The 19,677-nt window shown below is 42.7% G+C and overlaps 1 protein-coding gene across 1 annotated transcript in view; it reads left to right on the top strand.

Annotated features, from left to right (window-relative positions):
* The window catches only part of LOC133583694 (plexin-A2-like), a 452,088-nt gene that overhangs the window by 258,165 nt on the left and 174,246 nt on the right, over positions 1 to 19,677 (top strand). The window contains exons 10-11 of the mRNA XM_061937663.2: positions 4,012 to 4,212; positions 14,547 to 14,643. Coding sequence (XP_061793647.1) covers positions 4,012 to 4,212; positions 14,547 to 14,643 — 298 coding nt within the window. The remainder of the gene's footprint in view (positions 1 to 4,011; positions 4,213 to 14,546; positions 14,644 to 19,677) is intronic.

Here is a 19,677-nt window from a genome sequence, read left to right as displayed (position 1 = left end):
ATTGTTAACAAGTTAAAGGTGTTTATTGATAATACAAGCATGTTTAACACATATAGTTAATATTATTAATAAGTTAAAGGTGTTTAAAGATAATACAAGCATGTTTAACACATATAGTTAATATTGTTAATAAGTTAAAGGTGGTTAAAGATAATACAAGCATGTTTAACACATATAGATTCCTTTCTTTCATGAAGACAAGAATATAAGTTGGTGTATTACCTGATTCTGATGACTTGCATTGATTGGAATCAGACAGTGGTGCTAAAAACGTCCGCATTTTCGAATGGAGGAGAAAAAAGTCCTCCTTTCTGTCCAATACCACATGAAAGTGGTTGGTTTTTGGCATCTTATTTGTCCAGCTTCCGTACTCCTTTGTATACACTTTACAAGAAATACATTGTCGGCAAACTCCGTAGCTTGCTAGCTTGTGCACGCCAGCTTTCTGAGACTCTTGTTTTGTTAGCGCAACTGTGCAGTCGGTCTTTGGAGTTTTGACGACAGGTACGGCGCCAGAGTCTGTTGAAATAAAGTGTTTCTCGCCTTCCAGTCGGTAATTTTAATGAGCTGGCAGCAGCCAGCATCATCTCAGAAGACCCTCGGGTGCCGTGAATGTCAATCAAGTGACGAAAGTGACGTCATAGTGAAGATTTAATGATCGCTCATTTTTAGGACTATTTTTTTAATGCCTGGCTGGTGATCGACTGACACACCCTCCGAGATCGACCGGTAGCTCGTGATCAACATAATGAGCACCCCTGCTCTAACCACTAGGCCAGTGGTTCTCAACCTTTTTTCAGTGATGTACCCCCCGTGAACATTTTTTTAATTCAAGTTCCCCCTAATCAGAGCAAAGCATTTTTGGTTGAAAAAAAGAGATAAAGAAGTAAAATACAGCACTATGTCATCAGTTTCTGATTTATTACATTGTATAACAGTGCAAAATATTGCTCATTTGTAGTGGTCTTTCTTGAACTATTTGGAAAAAATATATAAAACAACTAAAAACTTGTTGAAAAATAAACAAGTGATTCAATTATGAATAAAGATTTCTACACATAGAAGTAATCATCAACTTAAAGTGCCCTCTTTGGGGATTGTAATAGATTTCTAATTCTAAACATTTCTTCACAAAAAAAATAATCTTTAACATCAATATTTATGGAACATGTCCACAAAAAATCTAGCTGTCAACACTGAATATTGCATTGTTGCATTTCTTTTCACAGTTCTTTTTGACAGACATTTTAGTGAGGGTCAAATGGAGGAAACTCTGGGTTTATGGTAATGAATGGAATAGCTTACTTGATTTGATGTTCAGTTTAAGAACTTGCATTCATATTTTGTTGAAGTATTATTCAATAAATATATTTATAAAGGATTTTTGAATTGTTGCTATTTTTAGAATATTTAAAAAAAAATCTCACGTACCCCTTGGCATACCTTCAAGTACCCCCAGGGGTACGAGTACCCCCATTTGAGAACCACTGCACTGGGCCACTGAGTGGGTTAGAATAAATAACAACAGCAACAGAATCACTCAGTAGTATGGTCAAACTAGCACAGTCAAAAAACCTTTATTTACCTCACAGGCAAGTACCGTATTTTTCGGACTATAAGAAAATAATATACTTCCTTATATAAGCCGCAGATATATACGTTGTGAAATTAGGTATTTACACAGAAATGTTCTGTAAATATTTATTTACATACCTTAATTGTTTCCAAACGGCGTCTGTAACAGGGCAGTAAAACAGACGATCAAACAAAACGAAAGTCATCGTCATGGACCCACTAGCTGCGCAAGCTAGCTCTCCAGTCAGCTTAACAGACTCAATAACTCCACGGTGACGTTTTGGCGAATTTACTGAGGAATTTGTGGAACGGAAACAATACAAAAAGAATGCCAATGTTAGTTGATGATACTAACACAAACGTGTTAGTATGCTAGCTAATGCTAACGTCACTGGCTTGATTACATTAGGATAGCGCAGGGGTCGGCAACCTTTACCAGTCAAAGAGCCATTTTGACCAGTTTCACAAATTATAGAAAACAATGGGAGCCGCAAAAAAAAAATTAAATTTTGAATGAAACAACACTGCATACGAAGTTTTTTTTTTGCTTTGTGCTAAGTATAACCAGGGGCCTCAGACACGCTGCCCACACCTTTATGTGGAATTTGAAAGCTGGTGCGGCAAGTGGGTTTTTATTTACTGGCGCTTGTCAGCGTCATGCGTGCCGTGATGGTACAGCATATAGCACCCACTACAGTCAGCGTGCCTGATCAGCCACACGTTGTATGGGGCTTCCGCTTTGCTCACGTAGGTAACAGCATGGCATACTTGGTCAACAACCACACAGGTCACACTGACGGTGGCGGTATGAAAAAAAAAACTTTAACACTCTTACTAATAATGCACCACACTGTGAACCCACACCAAACAAGAATGACAAAAAAATTTCGGGAGAACATCTGCACCGTAACACAACATAAACACATCAGGACAAATACCCAGAATCCCATGCAGCCCTAACTCTTCCGGGATACATTATACACCCCCGCTACCAAACCCCGCCCACCTCAACCGACGCACAGAGGGGAAGAGGGGGGGGGGGGTGTTGATGTGTGAAGGAGCAGGGTTGGGGTGGGGGCGGGGTTTGGTGGTAGCAGGGGTGTATAATGTAGCCCGGAAAAGTCAGGGCTGCATGGGATTCTGGGTGTTTGTTCTGTTGTGTTTATGTTGTGTTAAGGTGCAGATGTTCTCCCGAAATGTGTTTGTCATTCTTGTTTGGTTTTGGTTCAAAGTGTGGCGCATTATTAGTAAGAGTGTTAAAGTTGTTTTATATGGCCACCGTCAGTGTAACCTGTGTGGCTGTTGACCAAGTATGCCTTGCTGTCACGTACGTGTGCAAGCTAAAGATATATATTGTTTAACAAGTGTTGGGCTGGCATTCTGTTAATACAGATTGTAGAGGGCGCCAAATATTGTACCATCATGGCACGCCCTTATTATAGCTGTAAGGGTGAAAATCGGTGAATATTAATCCCGGGAGTTTTCTGCGAGAGGCACTGAAATCCGGAAGTCTCACGGGAAAATTTGGGGGTTCAGCAAGTAAGCTGCTGAGCCGCATCAGAGTGATCAAAGAGCCGCATGCGGCTCCGGAGCCGCGGGTTGCAGACCCCTGGGATAGCGCATACAAATATGCATGAAAAGACTCCTACAGACATCACACATAGGACGGTTTAGTAAGTAAGAATTGTTTTAGTTATATTGTAAAACTTACAAACATTGCTTGGAGTGATGAACGAAGAATCCATACGAGTAGAAACACTATTGACGACGAGAAGACGGAACGGCATTTCTACTTCCGGTTCAAAGCTTTAAACAGCAGGAAGCACTGTAGAAATTCACCCAGCAGCCTGTGCAGTGAGCAAACTGGTCCAAAAGATAACGCCTTATCACAAACAATAACACACCTTCTCAGTGCCTTGTGTTTAATGAAAACTGTTTGCATTATGGCCGTCAGCAAAGAAAAATCCATAAATTAGCCGCAGCGTTTTATAAAAGTAGTAACATTTTACAAAGGACTAACCATCATACAGGTGTAAAGAAAAGGTGAGCGAAAGTTCTGGTTTACTCCCTCACTTTTGGATGGCGAGTGACCAACATGCTTAGGAAGCCCAGTCGCTGCCTTCTCATTTGAATTATAAAGTCTGCTGAAAATGATGGAAAGTGCCACTCTACATGGGAACAGACGCTGTAGTCAAAGTTGGAATAAAACACATTTTAAGATATTCAACTCTACTGTTATTTGACGGCTTAAGTGGATAGTGCAATCCTCCCATTTGTCACGTTTCATGTGTCAGGTAATGGATCCTTCCTACTGCATGGTGGTCATCACTTATAGATAACATTTAAAGGTTAGTTAGGTAACAATGAGTTGTTTGTGTGTGTGTGTGTGTGTGTGTGTGTGTGTGTGTGTGTGTGTGTGTGTGTGTGTGTGTGCAGGACTGCCCTCAGCTGCTCCACTCCGGGGAAATTCTGGTTCCAGCGGGCGAAGTGCGGCCCATCACCCTGAAGGCTCGAAATCTCCCGCAGCCTCAGTCGGGCCAGCGGGGCTACGAGTGCGTGGTGAACGTGCAGGGCGTCATCCACCGCGTCACGGCGCTGCGCTTCAACAGCACCAGCGTGCAGTGCCAGAACAGCTCGGTAAGACCCGGATCATTTGGCCACATTTTTCGCTTGTGTTACCAACTCAAGATTGCCCTCATTTTTGTCTGACAGGATCGACTATTGTACCGATGCACATAATTACAAAACCCAAAACCAGTGAAGTTGGCACGTTGTGTAAATGGTAAATAAAAACAAAATACAATGATTTGCAAATCCTTTTCAACCTATATTCAATTGAATAGACTGCAAAGACAAGATACTTAACGTTCAATTTGGAAAATGTTGTTATTTTTTTGCAAATATTAGCTCATTTGGAATTTGATGCCTGCAACATGTTTCAAAAAAACTGGCACAAGTGGCAAAAAAGACTGAGAAAGTTGAGGAATGCTCTTCAAACACGTATTTATCCCACATGTGAACAGGATAATTGGGAACAGGTGGGTGCCATGATTGGGAATAAAAGCAGCTTCCATGAAATGCTCAGTCATTCACAAACAAGAATGGGGCGAGGGTCACCACTTTGTCAACAAATGCGTGAGCAAATTGTTTAAGAACAATTCTCAACCAGCTATTGCAAGGAATTTAGGGATTTCACCATCTACGGTCCGTAATATCATCAAAAGGTTCAGAGAATCTGGAGAAATCACTGCACGTAAGCGGCAAGGCCGTAAACCAACGTTGAATACCTGTGACTTTCGATCCCTCAGGCGGTACTGTGTGAAGGATATTGCCACACGGGCTCAGGAACATTTCAGAAACACTGCCAGTAACTACAGTTTGTCGCTACATCTGTAAGTGCAAGTTAAAGCTTACTATTATGCAAAGCCAAAGCTATTTATCAACAACACCCAGAAACGCTTCGCTGGGCCCGAGCTCATCTAAGATGGACTGATGCAAAGTGGAAAAGTGATCTGAGGAGTCCACATTTGAAATTGTTTTTGGAAACTGTGGCCGTCGTGTCCTCCGGGCCAAAGAGGAAAAGAACCATCCGGACTGTTATAGGTGTAAAGTTCAAAAGTCAGCATGTGTGATGGTATGGGGGTGTATTAGTGCCCAAGACATGGGTAACTTACACATCTGTGAAGGCGCCATTAATGCTGAAAGGTACATACAGGTTTTGGAGCAACATATCTTGCCATCCGACAGGCCAAGCGGTGTGCGGCTTCAGCGGTTGTGGAGGCAAAAACTCGGACATGGGAGGAGTTCGGGGAAGCCATGGAAAACGACTTCCGGACGGCTTCGAAGCGATTCTGGACCACCATCCGCCGCCTCAGGAAGGGGAAGCGGTGCACTATCAACACCGTGTATGGCAAGGATGGTGTTCTGCTGACCTCGACTGCGGATGTTGTGGATCGGTGGAGGGAATACTTCAAAGACCTCCTCAATCCCACCAACACGTCTTCCTATGAGAAAGCATTGCCTGGGGAATCTGTGGTGGGCTCTTCTATTTCTGGGGCTGAGGTTGCTGAGGTAGTTAAAAAGCTCCTCGGTGGCAAGGCCCCGGGGGTGGAAGAGATCCGCCTGGAGTTCCTTAAGGCTCTGGATGCTGTGGGGCTGTCTTGGTTGACAAGACTCTGCAGCATCGCGTGGACATCGGGGGCGGTACCTCTGGATTGGCAGACCGGGGTGGTGGTTCCTCTCTTTAAGAAGGGGAACCGGAGGGTGTGTTCTAACTATCGTGGGATCACACTCCTCAGCCTTCCCGGTAAGGTCTATTCAGGTGTACTGGAGAGGAGGCTACGCCGGATAGTCGAACCTCGGATTCAGGAGGAACAGTGTGGTTTTCGTCCTGGTCGTGGAACTGTGGACCAGCTCTATACTCTCGGCAGGGTCCTTGAGGGTGCATGGGTGTTAGCCCAACCAGTCTACATGTGCTTTGTGGACTTGGAGAAGGCATTCGACCGTGTACCCCGGGAAGTCCTGTGGGGAGTGCTCAGAGAGTATGGGGTATCGGACTGTCTGATTGTGGCGGTCCGCTCCCTGTATGATCAGTGTCAGAGCTTGGTCCGCATTGCCGGCAGTAAGTCGGACACGTTTCCAGTGAGGGTTGGACTCCGCCAAGGCTGCCCTTTGTCACCCATTCTGTTCATAACTTTTATGGACAGAATTTCTAGGCGCAGTCAAGGCGTTGAGGGGATACGGTTTGGTGGCTGCAGGATTAGGTCTCTGCTTTTTGCAGATGATGTGGTCCTGATGGCTTCATCTGGCCAGGATCTTCAGCTCTCACTGGATCGGTTCGCAGCCGAGTGTGAAGCGACTGGGATGAAATTCAGCACCTCCAAGTCCGAGTCCATGGTTCTCGCCCGGAAAAGGGTGGAGTGCCATCTCCGGGTTGGGGAGGAGATCTTGCCCCAAGTGGAGGAGTTCAAGTACCTCGGAGTCTTGTTCACGAGTGAGGGAAGAGTGGATCGTGAGATCGACAGGCAGATCGGTGCGGCGTCTTCAGTAATGCGGACGCTGTATCGATTCGTTGTGGTGAAGAAGGAGCTGAGCCGGAAGGCAAAGCTCTCAATTTACCGGTCGATCTACGTTCCCATCCTCACATATGTTCATGAGCTTTGGGTCATGACCGAAAGGACAAGATCACGGGTACAAGCGGCCCAAATGAGTTTCCTCCGCCGGGTGGCGGGGCTCTCCCTTAGAGATAGGGTGAGAAGCTCTGCCATCCGGGGGGAGCTCAAAGTAAAGCCGCTGCTCCTCCACATCGAGAGGAGCCAGATGAGGTGGTTTGGGCATCTGGTCAGGATGCCACCCGATCGCCTCCCTCGGGAGGTGTTTAGGGCACGTCCGACCGGTAGGAGGCCACGGGGAAAACCCAGGACACGTTGGGAAGACTATGTCTCCCGGCTGGCCTGGGAACGCCTCGGGATCCCCCGGGAAGAGCTGGACGAAGTGGCTGGGGAGAGGGAAGTCTGGGCTTCCCTGCTTAGGCTGCTGCCCCCGCGACCCGACCTCGGATAAGCGGAAGAAGATGGATGGATGGAATATGTTGCCATCCAAGCAACGTCTTTTTCATGGACGCCCGTGCTTATTTCAGCAAGACAATGCCAAGCCACGTGTTACAACAGCGTGGCTTTGTAGTAAAAGAGTGCAGGTACTAGACTGGCCTGTCTGAAGTCCAAACCTGTCTCCCATTAAAAATGTGTGGTGCAATATGAAGCCTAAAATACCACAACGGAGACCGCGGACTGTTGAACAACTTAAGCTGTACATCAAGCAAGAATGGGAACTAATTCCACCTGAAAAGTTTCAAAAATTGGTCTCCTCAGTTCCCAAACGTTTACTGAGTGTTGTTAAAAGGAAAGGCCATGTAACACAGTGGTAAAATTGCCCCTGTGACAACTTTTTTGCAATGTGTTGCTGCCATTAAATTCTAAGTTAATGATTATTTGCAAAAAAAAAAATACTATTTTCAATTCGAACATAAATAACTTGTCTTTGCAGTCTATTTAATTGAATATATGTTGAAAAGGATTTGCAAATCTTTGTATTCTGTTTTTTTTTACGATTTACACAACGTGCCAACTTCACTGGTTTTGGGTTTTGTACAACAAAACAATCATGTTGTCATACCGAGTTCAAAGACAAACTCAGTGAGAATAAACGGTCATTTATGGAGCCATGGCTCATTGGAATAATACACCACTCCACATTCGTCGAATAAAAGTTAAATCAGCCTTTAGAAAAATAGTGCAAATGTCGTTGAGGCAATAACATTAAATTAAATTACCTATTTTGTACCAGTAGCTGCAATTCTGTTCCCCCTAGAAATGCGAAAAACCTGAATATGGAAATAAGAAACTGGTAATGGAAACACTCATATTTTGAAAATATGGCTAAAACATTTTTGCGCTCTCATGAGGTGGTTTTTGAGACGTTTCCATATTGAAGTGTTTCACAAAAGCATGATGGAAACACTTCTCATTTAGAGGTCACATAAAGACCGAACCAGCCATTTGTCAACGCAGGACAACTGGGGCAGACAGGTCCGTCTCGGTCTCGCTTCTGATCGGTCGCCACCTCGTGGGTCCCTTCCCCGCAATAGAGGCCGACCGGCAGGCTCGGAGAGACCCCCATGCCCAAATAATGTCGAGGGGGCCGTAAGGACGTTGCCTTCCAGCGATCCCCCCCTGCCTTCTTTTATTCTATTGACATCTCAATAGACTTTCCTCAGTAAGGAAAGTAGCAATTGGCTGGAAGTCGCTAGATGACATCATCACCTCATTTGCATAATTTATGGCAATGGACGCTGTAGGAGGGATACAAAGGCCAGTTTTAGAAAATGCTAATAATGAGTACAACTGCAGATTACCTTTTTCAGTTGTTTTTTGAATCAATTTTGTTCTGCATTGCTAAATGTTTATTTCAATTCCGTCTTTTGCATAATTTATGACAACGGCCACTGTAGGAGAGATACAAAAGTGAGTTTGAAATAATCATTATTATGATTAAAACTGCAGATTACCTTTTTTTTTTTAATTCTCAGTTGTTTTTTTAATCAATTTTGTTCTGCATTGATAAATGTTAGTCTCAAATGTCATTAAAAGAATGGAAGGTCGTGAAATTGACTAGCAAACCATATCTAATGACTGGATCATTAACATGAACATTGGAAATTGGGACGTTGCAGTGATTTCATATTAGCTTGACATGACAGTAAAAAATATATTTACAAGGCGGAAGCTGTGGCAGCTTCGCCCATGCCCCTTATTATTTGCAGTCTGGACACGTGTGGGTCTCCTCTCTGCACCGACAAGACGAGCCAGCGAGGGAGACGTTCAACTTTTGTCACAGAGAGACACACACAGACGCTGTATACAGTCAGCAAGTCAAATTAGGTCATTTATTTAAGTGTGACAGTAAAGAAACATTTGCATTTAAAACTCCAGTCGAAACTTGCGGCTAGGAATTCTCAAATTCCGTCATTTGCATAATGTATGGCAATAGACGCTGTAGGAGAGATACAAAAGTGAGTTAGAAAAAAATATAATTATGATTAAAACTGCAGATTACCTTTTTTATTTTGATTCTTAGTTGTTTTTTTACTCAATTTTGTTCTTCATTGATAGAGTCCTAAATGTCATTAAAAGAATTGAAGGTCGTGATATATACTAACAAACAATATCTAATGACTGGCTCATTAACATGAACAATGGAATTGGGACGTTGCAGGGATTTCCTATTAGCTTGACATGACAGTGAAGAAGTATTTACAAGGCGGAAACTGTGGTAGCTTCGCCCATGCCCCTTTTTATTTGCAGTCTGGACACGTGTGGGTCTCCTCTCTGCACCGACAAGACGAGCCAGCGAAGGAGACGTTCAACTTTTGTCACAGAGAGACACACACAGACGCTGTGTACAGTCAGCAAGTCAAATTAGATAATCTATTTAAGTGTGACAGTAAAGAAACATTTGCATTTAAAACTCCACTCGAAACTTGCGGCTAGGAATTCGCAAATTCCGTCATCTGCATAATTTATGGCAATAAACGCTGTAGGAGAGATACAAATGTGAGTTTGAAAAAATTATAACTATGATTAAAACTGCAGATTACCTTTTTTCTTTTGATACTTAGTTGTTTTTTTAATACATTTTGTTCTGTATTGATAGAGTCCTAAATGTCATTAAAAGAATGAAAGGTCGTGATATTTACTAACAAACCATATCTAATGACTGGCTCGTTAACATGAACAATAGAATTGGGACGTTGCAGTGATTTCATATTAGCTTGACATGACAGTAAAAAAATATTTACAATGCGGAAACTGGCAGCTTTGCCCATGCCCCTTAATATTTGCAGTCTGGACGCGTGTGGGTCTCCTCTCTGCACCGACAAGACGAGCCAGCGAGGGAGACGTTCAACTTTTGTCACAGAGAGACACACACAGACGCTGTGTACAGTCAGCAAGTCAAATTAGATAATTTATTTAAGTGTGACAGTAAAGAAACATTTGCATTTAAAACTCCAGTCGAAACTTGCGGCTAGGAATTTGCAAATTCCATCATTTGCATAATTTATGGCAATAGACGCTGTAGGAGAGATACAAAAGTGAGTTTGAAAAAAATATAATTATGATTAAAACTGCAGATTTGCCTTTTTTCTTTTGATTCTTAGTTGTTTTTTTACTCTATTTTGTTCTTCATTGATAGAGTCCTAAATGTCATTAAAAGAATGGAAGGTCGTGATATATACTAACAAACAATATCTAATGACTGGCTCATTAACATGAACAATGGAATTGGGACGTTGCAGTGATTTCCTATTGGCTTGACATGGCAGTGAAGAAGTATTTACAAGGCGGAAACTGTGGTAGCTTCGCCCATGCCCCTTATTATTTGCAGTCTGGACACGTGTGGGTCTCCTCTCTGCACCGACAAGACGAGCAAGCGAGGGAGACGTTCAACTTTTGTCACAGAGAGACACACACAGATACTGTTTAAAGTCAGCAAGTCAAATTAGGTGATTTATTTACATGTAACAGTCAAGAAACATTTGCATTTAAAACTCCAGCCGAAACTTGCGGCTAGGAATTCGGAAATTCCGTCATTTGTATAATTTATGGCAATAGACGCTGTAGGAGAGATACAAAAGTGAGTTTGAAAAAATTATAACTATGATTAAAACTGCAGATTACCTTTTTTATTTTGATACTTAGTTGTTTTTTTAATACATTTTGTTCTGTATTGATAGAGTCCTAAATGTCATTAAAAGAATGAAAGGTCATGATATTTACTAACAAACAATATCTAATGACTGGCTCATTAACATGAACAATAGAATTGGGACATTGCAGTGATTTCATATTAGCTTGACATGACAGTAAAAAAAATATTTACCAGGCGGAAACTGGCAGCTTTGCCCATGCCCCTTAATATTTGCAGTCTGGACGCGTGTGGGTCCCCTCTCTGCACCGACAAGACGAGCCAGCGAGGGAGACGTTCAACTTTTGTCACAGAGAGACACACACAGACGCTGTGTACAGTCAGCAAGTCAAATTAGATCATTTATTTAAGTGTGACAGTAAAGAAACATTTGCATTTAAAACTACACTCGAAACTTGCGGCTAGGAATTCGCAAATTCCGTCATTTGCATAATTTATGGCAATAGACGCTGTAGGAGAGATACAAAAGTGAGTTTGAAAAAATTATAATTATGATTAAAACTGCAGATTACCTTTTTTCTTTTGATTCTTAGTTGTTTTTTTACTCAATTTTGTTCTGTATTGATAGAGTCCTTAATGTCATTAAAAGAATGGAAGGTTGTGATATTTATTAACAAACCATATCTAATGACTGGCTCATTAACATGAACAATGGAATTGGGACGTTGCAGTGATTTCATATTAGCTTGACATGACAGTAAAAAAAATATTTACCAGGCGGAAACTGGCAGCTTTGCCCATGCCCCTTAATATTTGCAGTCTGGACGCGTGTGGGTCTCCTCTCTGCAACGACAAGACGAGCCAGCGAGGGAGACGTTCAACTTTTGTCACAGAGAGACACACACAGACGCTGTGTACAGTCAGCAAGTCAAATTAGATCATTTATTTAAGTGTGACAGTAAAGAAACATTTGCATTTAAAACTACACTCGAAACTTGCGGCTAGGAATTCGCAAATTCCGTCATTTGCATAATTTATGGCAATAGACGCTGTAGGAGAGATACAAAAGTGAGTTTGAAAAAATTATAATTATGATTAAAACTGCAGATTACCTTTTTTCTTTTGATTCTTAGTTGTTTTTTTACTCAATTTTGTTCTGTATTGATAGAGTCCTTAATGTCATTAAAAGAATGGAAGGTTGTGATATTTATTAACAAACCATATCTAATGACTGGCTCATTAACATGAACAATGGAATTGGGACGTTGCAGTGATTTCATATTAGCTTGACATGACAGTAAAAAAAATATTTACCAGGCGGAAACTGGCAGCTTTGCCCATGCCCCTTAATATTTGCAGTCTGGACGCGTGTGGGTCTCCTCTCTGCAACGACAAGACGAGCCAGCGAGGGAGACGTTCAACTTTTGTCACAGAGAGACACACAGACGCTGTGTACAGTCGGCAAGTCAAATTAGGTCATTTATTTACATGTGACAGTCAAGAAACATTTGCGTTTAAAACTCCAGTCGCAACTTCCGATTAGAAACTCGGAAATTCCGACTCCCCGCTACAAATGGAGCATAAAAGTTTAGAGGACAAATTCTCCGCTCTGCTCGCAGCAGCCGTCATCGCTCGTTGGTCTCCAATACTCAAAAAAACGTCTCCAAAAACAATGGAAGAAGTCGCCGGATTTGTCGCTAGTAGCTGTTGACCAAAAAAAGTAGAGAATTAAAGAGTCGCCGAATTTAGCGACAAAGTGCCTGCAAAATGTTCCTCAAAGCAGGGTCTCGCGGGATGGGATTTTATGACAATTACTGTTAGAATAATTGTTTCTAAATTATCACAAAAACTTTGTGTTATATTGAGGGCCCGGTGAGAAGCAAAAGCTGTCTTTGGAACCTACCAAGAGTAAGGCTCGTAAAACTCCACTCTGTAGGGGGCGGAAACAAAATGAAGGTGTTCTGTTTTCTTTCATGTATGGCAATCAACAGAAAGATATCGTTCTAACCCAAGGACTTCAAAGCGGAGAGGAAGCAGGACCAGACTCCCCTTGAACCTCCTTTTTTTAACTATTTTACGAACCTCTTTTTGAACTATTTTACGACCTTTTCTTTTGAACTGTTCTGTAACCAAAGGCAACGCTGTTTACGACCCACTTCCCTTCAGGGAGCAGCTGTGGTCATGTGGTCAGAGAAAGTCTAATGAAGGAGGAGTTGTACAATCTTGCGCCAGAGCGTGCTGAGATACTGTGCAAGGGTACAGTGTACAGACGACTCTCCTCAATATTGAGCTCAAATTGAATTATGTCTCTGTTTGATTCTTTGCTCCTTCCATCCATCCATTTTCTACCGCTTATTCCCTTTGGGGTCGCGGGGGCGCTGGAGCCTATCTCAGCTACAATCGGGCGGTAGGCGGGGTACACCCTGGACACTTGTCTTGTTTAAGAGATGTCATCAGTGTTTGAACCTGACAATTACAAATCATGGCGCAACACCTACTAGTCGCAAATATACTTTATGGAATTTTGAGAAATATCACATTTACTTAATGGAAACGCAGCTGATGTTGATTTTCATGTTGACTGACATTATTTTTGGACATATTTTACAATCTTTCAGTGTTATTTTGTCACGACTAGGTCCTGGGGTTTAGTTTTTCTAGAAGGCAACGGAAAGTTGGCTCGGGCGAGACGGGAATGTGAGAACATATTTATTTAATTTTATCAAAAAAAGTACAAACGAAAAGCGCGCACAGTGGCGGAGAAACAACTTGGCTATGAAAATAAATACTTGCACAAAGGCAGAAACTATGAACAACAAAAAAACACTAACTGTGGCATTAATAAACAAAACTTACTTGGCATGGACAAAAGGAGCAGCGTGAACGATGGACATGAAAAAAGTGTCAGAAATGTGCAGAGCATAATTGTGGGAAGTCACCAGAAAGACAAACTGAAAACAATGAACTTAAATACTACAGACATGATTAACGAAAACAGGTTTGTGACTCAAAACGTGAAACAGGTGCGTGATGTGACAGGTGAAAACTAATGGGTTGCTATGGTGACAAACAAGAGTGCACAATGAGTCCAAACGTGGAACAGGTGAAACTAATGGGTAATCATGGAAACAAGACAAGGGAGTGAAAAGCCAGAAACTAAAGAGTCCAATAACTAAACAAAACATGACTAAAACAAAACATGATTACACAGACATGACATATTTGTATTTCTTTAATGTGTTTTGCAACGTTTTAAACCGTTTTTTAACATTTTGCGTGGATCCCCAGTCAGACAGGCTGTTTCAAATCCCCGCGTCTGTCGAGCGAGGCGGGCGTCTTGGTTGTCGCGGATGCCATGTGGGCGCCCGCCGCCCCGAGGTGCGTGGCACGCCGAGACTGAGAGATTGCAGGGGAGATAAAGCGAGTGATGATGGAGAGAGAGATGGGAGGGAAGGAAAATCGCTGGGGGGGCTGGAAAGGAAATGGGAAGCGAGTCAAGGCGTTTCCTGTGACCGGGGTGTGACCTTGCCTTGCAAGCTGAGGTGTCAGAGGCGGAGATGAATGCTGAGATTTGCCTTTTGTCCCGCAATTCCAATGCGAGCCATGTCGTCTGCGACAAAGCATCAAAGGTCATCTTCCTGGCGTGCGGATGATGAGCGTGTGGATGTTGACGGCGGGAGTGAGGGACGCTTAAAAGCCTCGTCTCTCCGCCGCCCTTTCATCCTCCCAGCGTCCTTTTTTTTCATTCCCTCTCTTCTCCTTTTCAGTACACGTACGAGGGCGTGAGGATCAGCGACCTGGCGGTGGAGCTCGCCATCGTGTGGAACGGCAACTTTATCATCGACAATCCGGAGAGGATTCAAGGTGCCTCCGCCGATCGCGTAGCCTAAAAGGAGCGCCGGACGCTCCATCTATTTAGACTTAGACAAACTGATCCACAAGGGAAATTGTTCCACACAGTAGCTCAGTTACAAAGGATGAAAAGGTAAGGCTGGAAAGGATAATGCAGGTGTAAAGTGGACTAAAAATGTACCATAGTAGCAATATAAAATATCTATGTAATATTTCAATCAATCAATGTTTATTTATACATCCCTAAATCACAAGTGTCTCAAAGGGCTGCACAAGCCACAACGACATCCGCGGTACAGAGCCCACATGAGGGCAAGGAAAAACTCACAACCCCAATGGGACGTCGATGTGAATGACTATGAGAAACCTTGAAGAGGACCGCATATGTGGGTGACCCCCCCCCCTCCCCCCCTCTAGGGGAGACCGGATGCAATGGTCGTCGAGTGGGTCTAACATAATATTGTGAAAGTCCAGTCCATAGTGGATCCAACATAATAGTGTGAGAGTCCAGTCCATAGTGGATCTAACATAATAGTGAGAGTCCAGTCTATAGTGGATCTAACATAATAGTGAGAGTCCAGTCCATAGTGGATCTAACATAATAGTGAGAGTCCAGTCTATATTGGATCTAACATAATAGTGAGAGTCTAGTCCATAGTGGATCTAACATAATAGTGAGAGTCCAGTCCATAGTGGATCCAACATAATATTGTGAAAGTCCAGTCCATAGTGGATCTAACATAATCGTGAGAGTCCAGTCCATAGTGGATCCAACATAATAGTGTGAGAGTCCAGTCCATAGTGGATCTAACATAATAGTGAGAGTCCAGTCTATAGTGGATCTAACATAATAGTGAGAGTCCAGTCCATAGTGGATCTAACATAATAGTGAGAGTCCAGTCTATATTGGATCTAACATAATAGTGAGAGTCTAGTCCATAGTGGATCTAACATAATAGTGAGAGTCCAGTCCATAGTGGATCAAACATAATAGTGTGAGAGTCCAGTCCATAGTGGATCTAACATAATAGTGAGAGTCCAGTCTATAGTGGATCTAACATAATAGTGAGAGTCCAGTCCATAGTGGATCTAACATAATAGTGAGAGTCCAGTCTATATTGGATCTAACATAATAGTGAGAGTCCAGTCCATAGTGGATCTAACATAATAGTGAGAGTCCAGTCTATATTGGATCTAACATAATAGTGAGAGTCCAGTCCATAGTGGATCTAACATAATAGTAAGAGTCCAGTCTATAGTGGATCTAACATAATAGTGAGAGTCCAGTCTATATTGGATCTAACATAATAGTGAGAGTCCAGTCCATAGTGGATCTAACATAATAGTGAGAGTCCAGTCCAAAGTGGATCTAACATAATAGTGAGAGTCCAGTCCATAGTGGATCTAACATAATAGTGTGAGAGTCCAGTCCATAGTGGATCTAACATAATAGTGTGAGAGTCCAGTCCATAGCGGATCCAACATAATAGTGTGAGAGTCCAGTCCATACTGGATCTAACATAATAGTGAGAGTCCAGTCCATAGTGGATCTAACATAATAGTGAGAGTCCAGTCCATAGTGGATCTAACATAATAGTGAGAGTCCAGTCCATAGTGGATCTAACATAGTGAGAGTCCAGTCCATAGTGGGGCCAGCAGGAGACCATCTCGAGCGGAGACGGGTCAGCAGCACAGAGATGTCCGCAACTGATGCACAGGCGAGCGGTCCACCCCGGGTCCCGACTCTGGACAGCCAGCACTTCATCCATGGCCACCGGACCTGTATATAACAGCATATAATATATACTGATATATTATTATATTATATTATATTTTTATATAATATATACAATTAGAGATGTCATTTATCGGCCGATAATATCGACAGCCCGATATTAAATGCTTTAAAATGTAATATCGGAAATTATCGGTATCGGTTTCAAAGTTATCGGTATCAGTTTCAAAAAGTAAAATTTATGACATTTTAAAATGCCGCTGTGTACACGGACGTAGGGAGAATTACAGGGCGCCAATAAACCTTAAAGGCCCACTCACATAATATCTACGGCTTTTCACACACACAAGTGAATGCAAGCCATCTGGGTCAACAGCCGTACAGGTCCCACTGAGGGTGGCTGTATAAACAACTTTAACACTGTTACAAATATGCGCCACACGAGGAACCCACACCAAACAGGAATGACAAACACATTTCCAGAGAACATCCGCACCGTAAGACAACAAAAACACAACAGAACAAATACCCAGAACCCCTTGCAGCACTAACTCTTCCGGGACGCTACAATATACACAATATATAATTTTGCTGTGATGCCCCGCTGGATGCATTAAACAATCTAACAGGGTTTTCCAAAATAAGAGAACAACTTTAACTCAAGTTATGGAAAAAAAGTGCCAACATGGCACTGCCATATTTATTATTGAAGTCACAAAGTGCATTATTTTTTTTAACATGCCTCAAAACAGCAGCTTGGAATTTGGGACATGCTCTCCCTGAGATAATCCTGATACCCACTACAACTATGGGAAATACTATACTTTGACTTTCACAAAGTGCATTTTTTATTTTTTTTTAAACATGCCTCAAAACAACAGCTACAAAAACAATGAAGGCACACAGCTTCAGTCCAGAGTATACTAGAGTAATAAAGTAAACAATAACATAGTCCTCCTTTACTGCAAGACTGCCTGGTATACTGTATAACAGGAAATTATTAACTGGGCTCAATCTGCCCTGCTCTAACGTATTTGTATGAGTAACACAAATGTGCTGCAAGCTAGTGGTGAGTGCTTGAAGTGGCCTAGCAGTCAGTCAGAGCTTCTGAAATGCTGTGTTGAGACAGGGCACCTCCGTTCACTGCAAGCTGCAAAGTGTGCGCCATGCAGGGCAGACTAGCCACACCAAACTCCACCGTAGTTTTTGCCGTATTGCGTGCGTTGTCCCTGACCACAACGTGAGCTTTCGCCCTGGGGTGGGTTTTGTTGTATTTTTGTTTTTTCTCTGCGGAGTCTTTAAGCGACAACTGTGTGGTACTTCTTTTTTCCAGTGTTTGCGTTTCATTCATCTTCCGCTTGTATTCATCGTGTATCTCCTTATGATTCTTGAAGAGGTGGAAGATCAAATTGCTCGTATTAAAGGAAGACGTCTTGGTTCCTCCTCGCATAACCAACTTTTTTCAGTCATTGCAAATTGCCAGTTTTTTATTCGTCAGAGACACTTAAGAATAATCCCAAACCATAGACATGGTGTCGTTAGTCAGTCATCGAGCAAGCTGGCTTGTTAGCCACGGCTACAGCACCGGCAACAACACACTCTTGTTGTTGTTATGCTCCGCTCGCGGCGGTTTGATGAGGTCATCAAGCGTCGCCAGTAAACCTCTCATGCTGTAGTCGTCTTTACCTGTGTTGTGTGTGGGGGAAGGGAAAGGGGAGGGGCTGCTGACTGGGAGACGCATCTGCTCTGTACTTCCCCCTACGTCCGTGTCTTACCGGATATGTACCGCTCCGTACAGCGGCGTTTTAAAAAGTCATTAATTTTACTTTTTGAAACCGATACCGATAATTTCCGCTATTATATTTTAAAGCATTTTTCGGCAATCAATTATGTTTTGCTAAAATAAATGAATAATAAATGTTTGTTAATTAAACAGTCAATAAAATTTAAGTGCCAATATATAAATACATCTTGACCACTTTAGTCATAATTTTTGCGCAAAAGAAACTCCTCTATGACTTTAGCTCCAGACTTCTTCTATTTGTTCGGTTATCATTCCTGCCACCAGTGGTGGAAAAGGGTATTACAAGTACCAGAAGAACAGATATTTTTTGGTGAGCCCCCTAGAACAGGGGTCGGCAACCTTTACCACTCAAAGAGCCATTTTGACCAGTTTCACAAATTAAAGATAATGGGAGCCACAAAACTGTTTTGAAATTTAAAATGAAATAACACTGCATACAAAGTTTTTTTTTTTGCTTTGTATAAACCAGGGGTCTCAGACAAGCGGCCCGCACCTTAATATGAAAATGTAATGTTAGTGCGGCCCGCAAGTTTTATATGAATGGACGCTTGACAGCATCACACTTGTCAACCCTCCCGATTTTTCCGGGAGACTCCCGAAATTCATGGCAACTATTCTCTCAAACGTCTGCTGATTTTTACCCTAACAACAATAATAAGCGCGTGCCATGATGGCACAGCATTTAACGCCCTCTACAACCTGTACAAACAGCGTGCCAGCCCAGCCACACGTTGTATGCAGCTTCTGCTTACATATGTAAGTGACTGCAATGCATACTTGGTCAACAGCCACACAGTCGGTGGCCGTATAAACAACTTTAACACTCTTACTAATATGCGCCACACTGTGAACCCACACCAAACAAGAATGACAAACACATTTCGGGAGAACATCTGCACCGTAACACAACATAAACACAACAGAACAAATACCCAGAATCCCATGCAACTCTAACTCTTCCGGGCTACATTATACACCCCAGCTACCACCAAACCCCGCCCACCTCAACCGACGCACGGGGGGGAGGGGGATGATGTGTGGGGGAGCAGGGTTGGGGAGGGTAGCGGGGGTGTATAATGTAGCCCGGAAGAGTTAGGGCTGCATGGGATTCTGGGTATTTGTTCTGGTGTGTTTATGTTGTGTTACGGTGCAGATGTTCTCCCGAAATGTGTTTGTCATTCTTGTTTGGTGTGGGTTCACAGTGTGGCGCATATTAGTAAGAGTGTTAAAGTTGTTTTATCTGGCCACCGTCAGTGTAACCTGTGTGGCTGTTGACCAAGTATGCCTTGCTGTCACTTACGTGTGCAAGCAGAAACTGCATACAACATGTGTCTGGGCTGGCATGATGTTTGTACAGGTTGTAGAGGGCGCTAAATGCTGTGTCATCACGGCACGCCCTCATTATTATTGTTAGGGTGAAAATCTGAGAATATTTGCCCCGGGAGATTTCTGGGAAAGGCACTGAAATCCGGAAGTCTCCCGGTAAAATCGGGAGGGTCGGCAAATA

Source organism: Nerophis lumbriciformis, linkage group LG03 (assembly GCF_033978685.3).
Source record: "Nerophis lumbriciformis linkage group LG03, RoL_Nlum_v2.1, whole genome shotgun sequence".
Classification (NCBI taxonomy): domain Eukaryota; kingdom Metazoa; phylum Chordata; class Actinopteri; order Syngnathiformes; family Syngnathidae; genus Nerophis; species Nerophis lumbriciformis.
The sequence above is the reverse complement of the archived record's forward strand: the minus strand, read 5'-3'. Positions and strand labels throughout refer to the sequence as shown.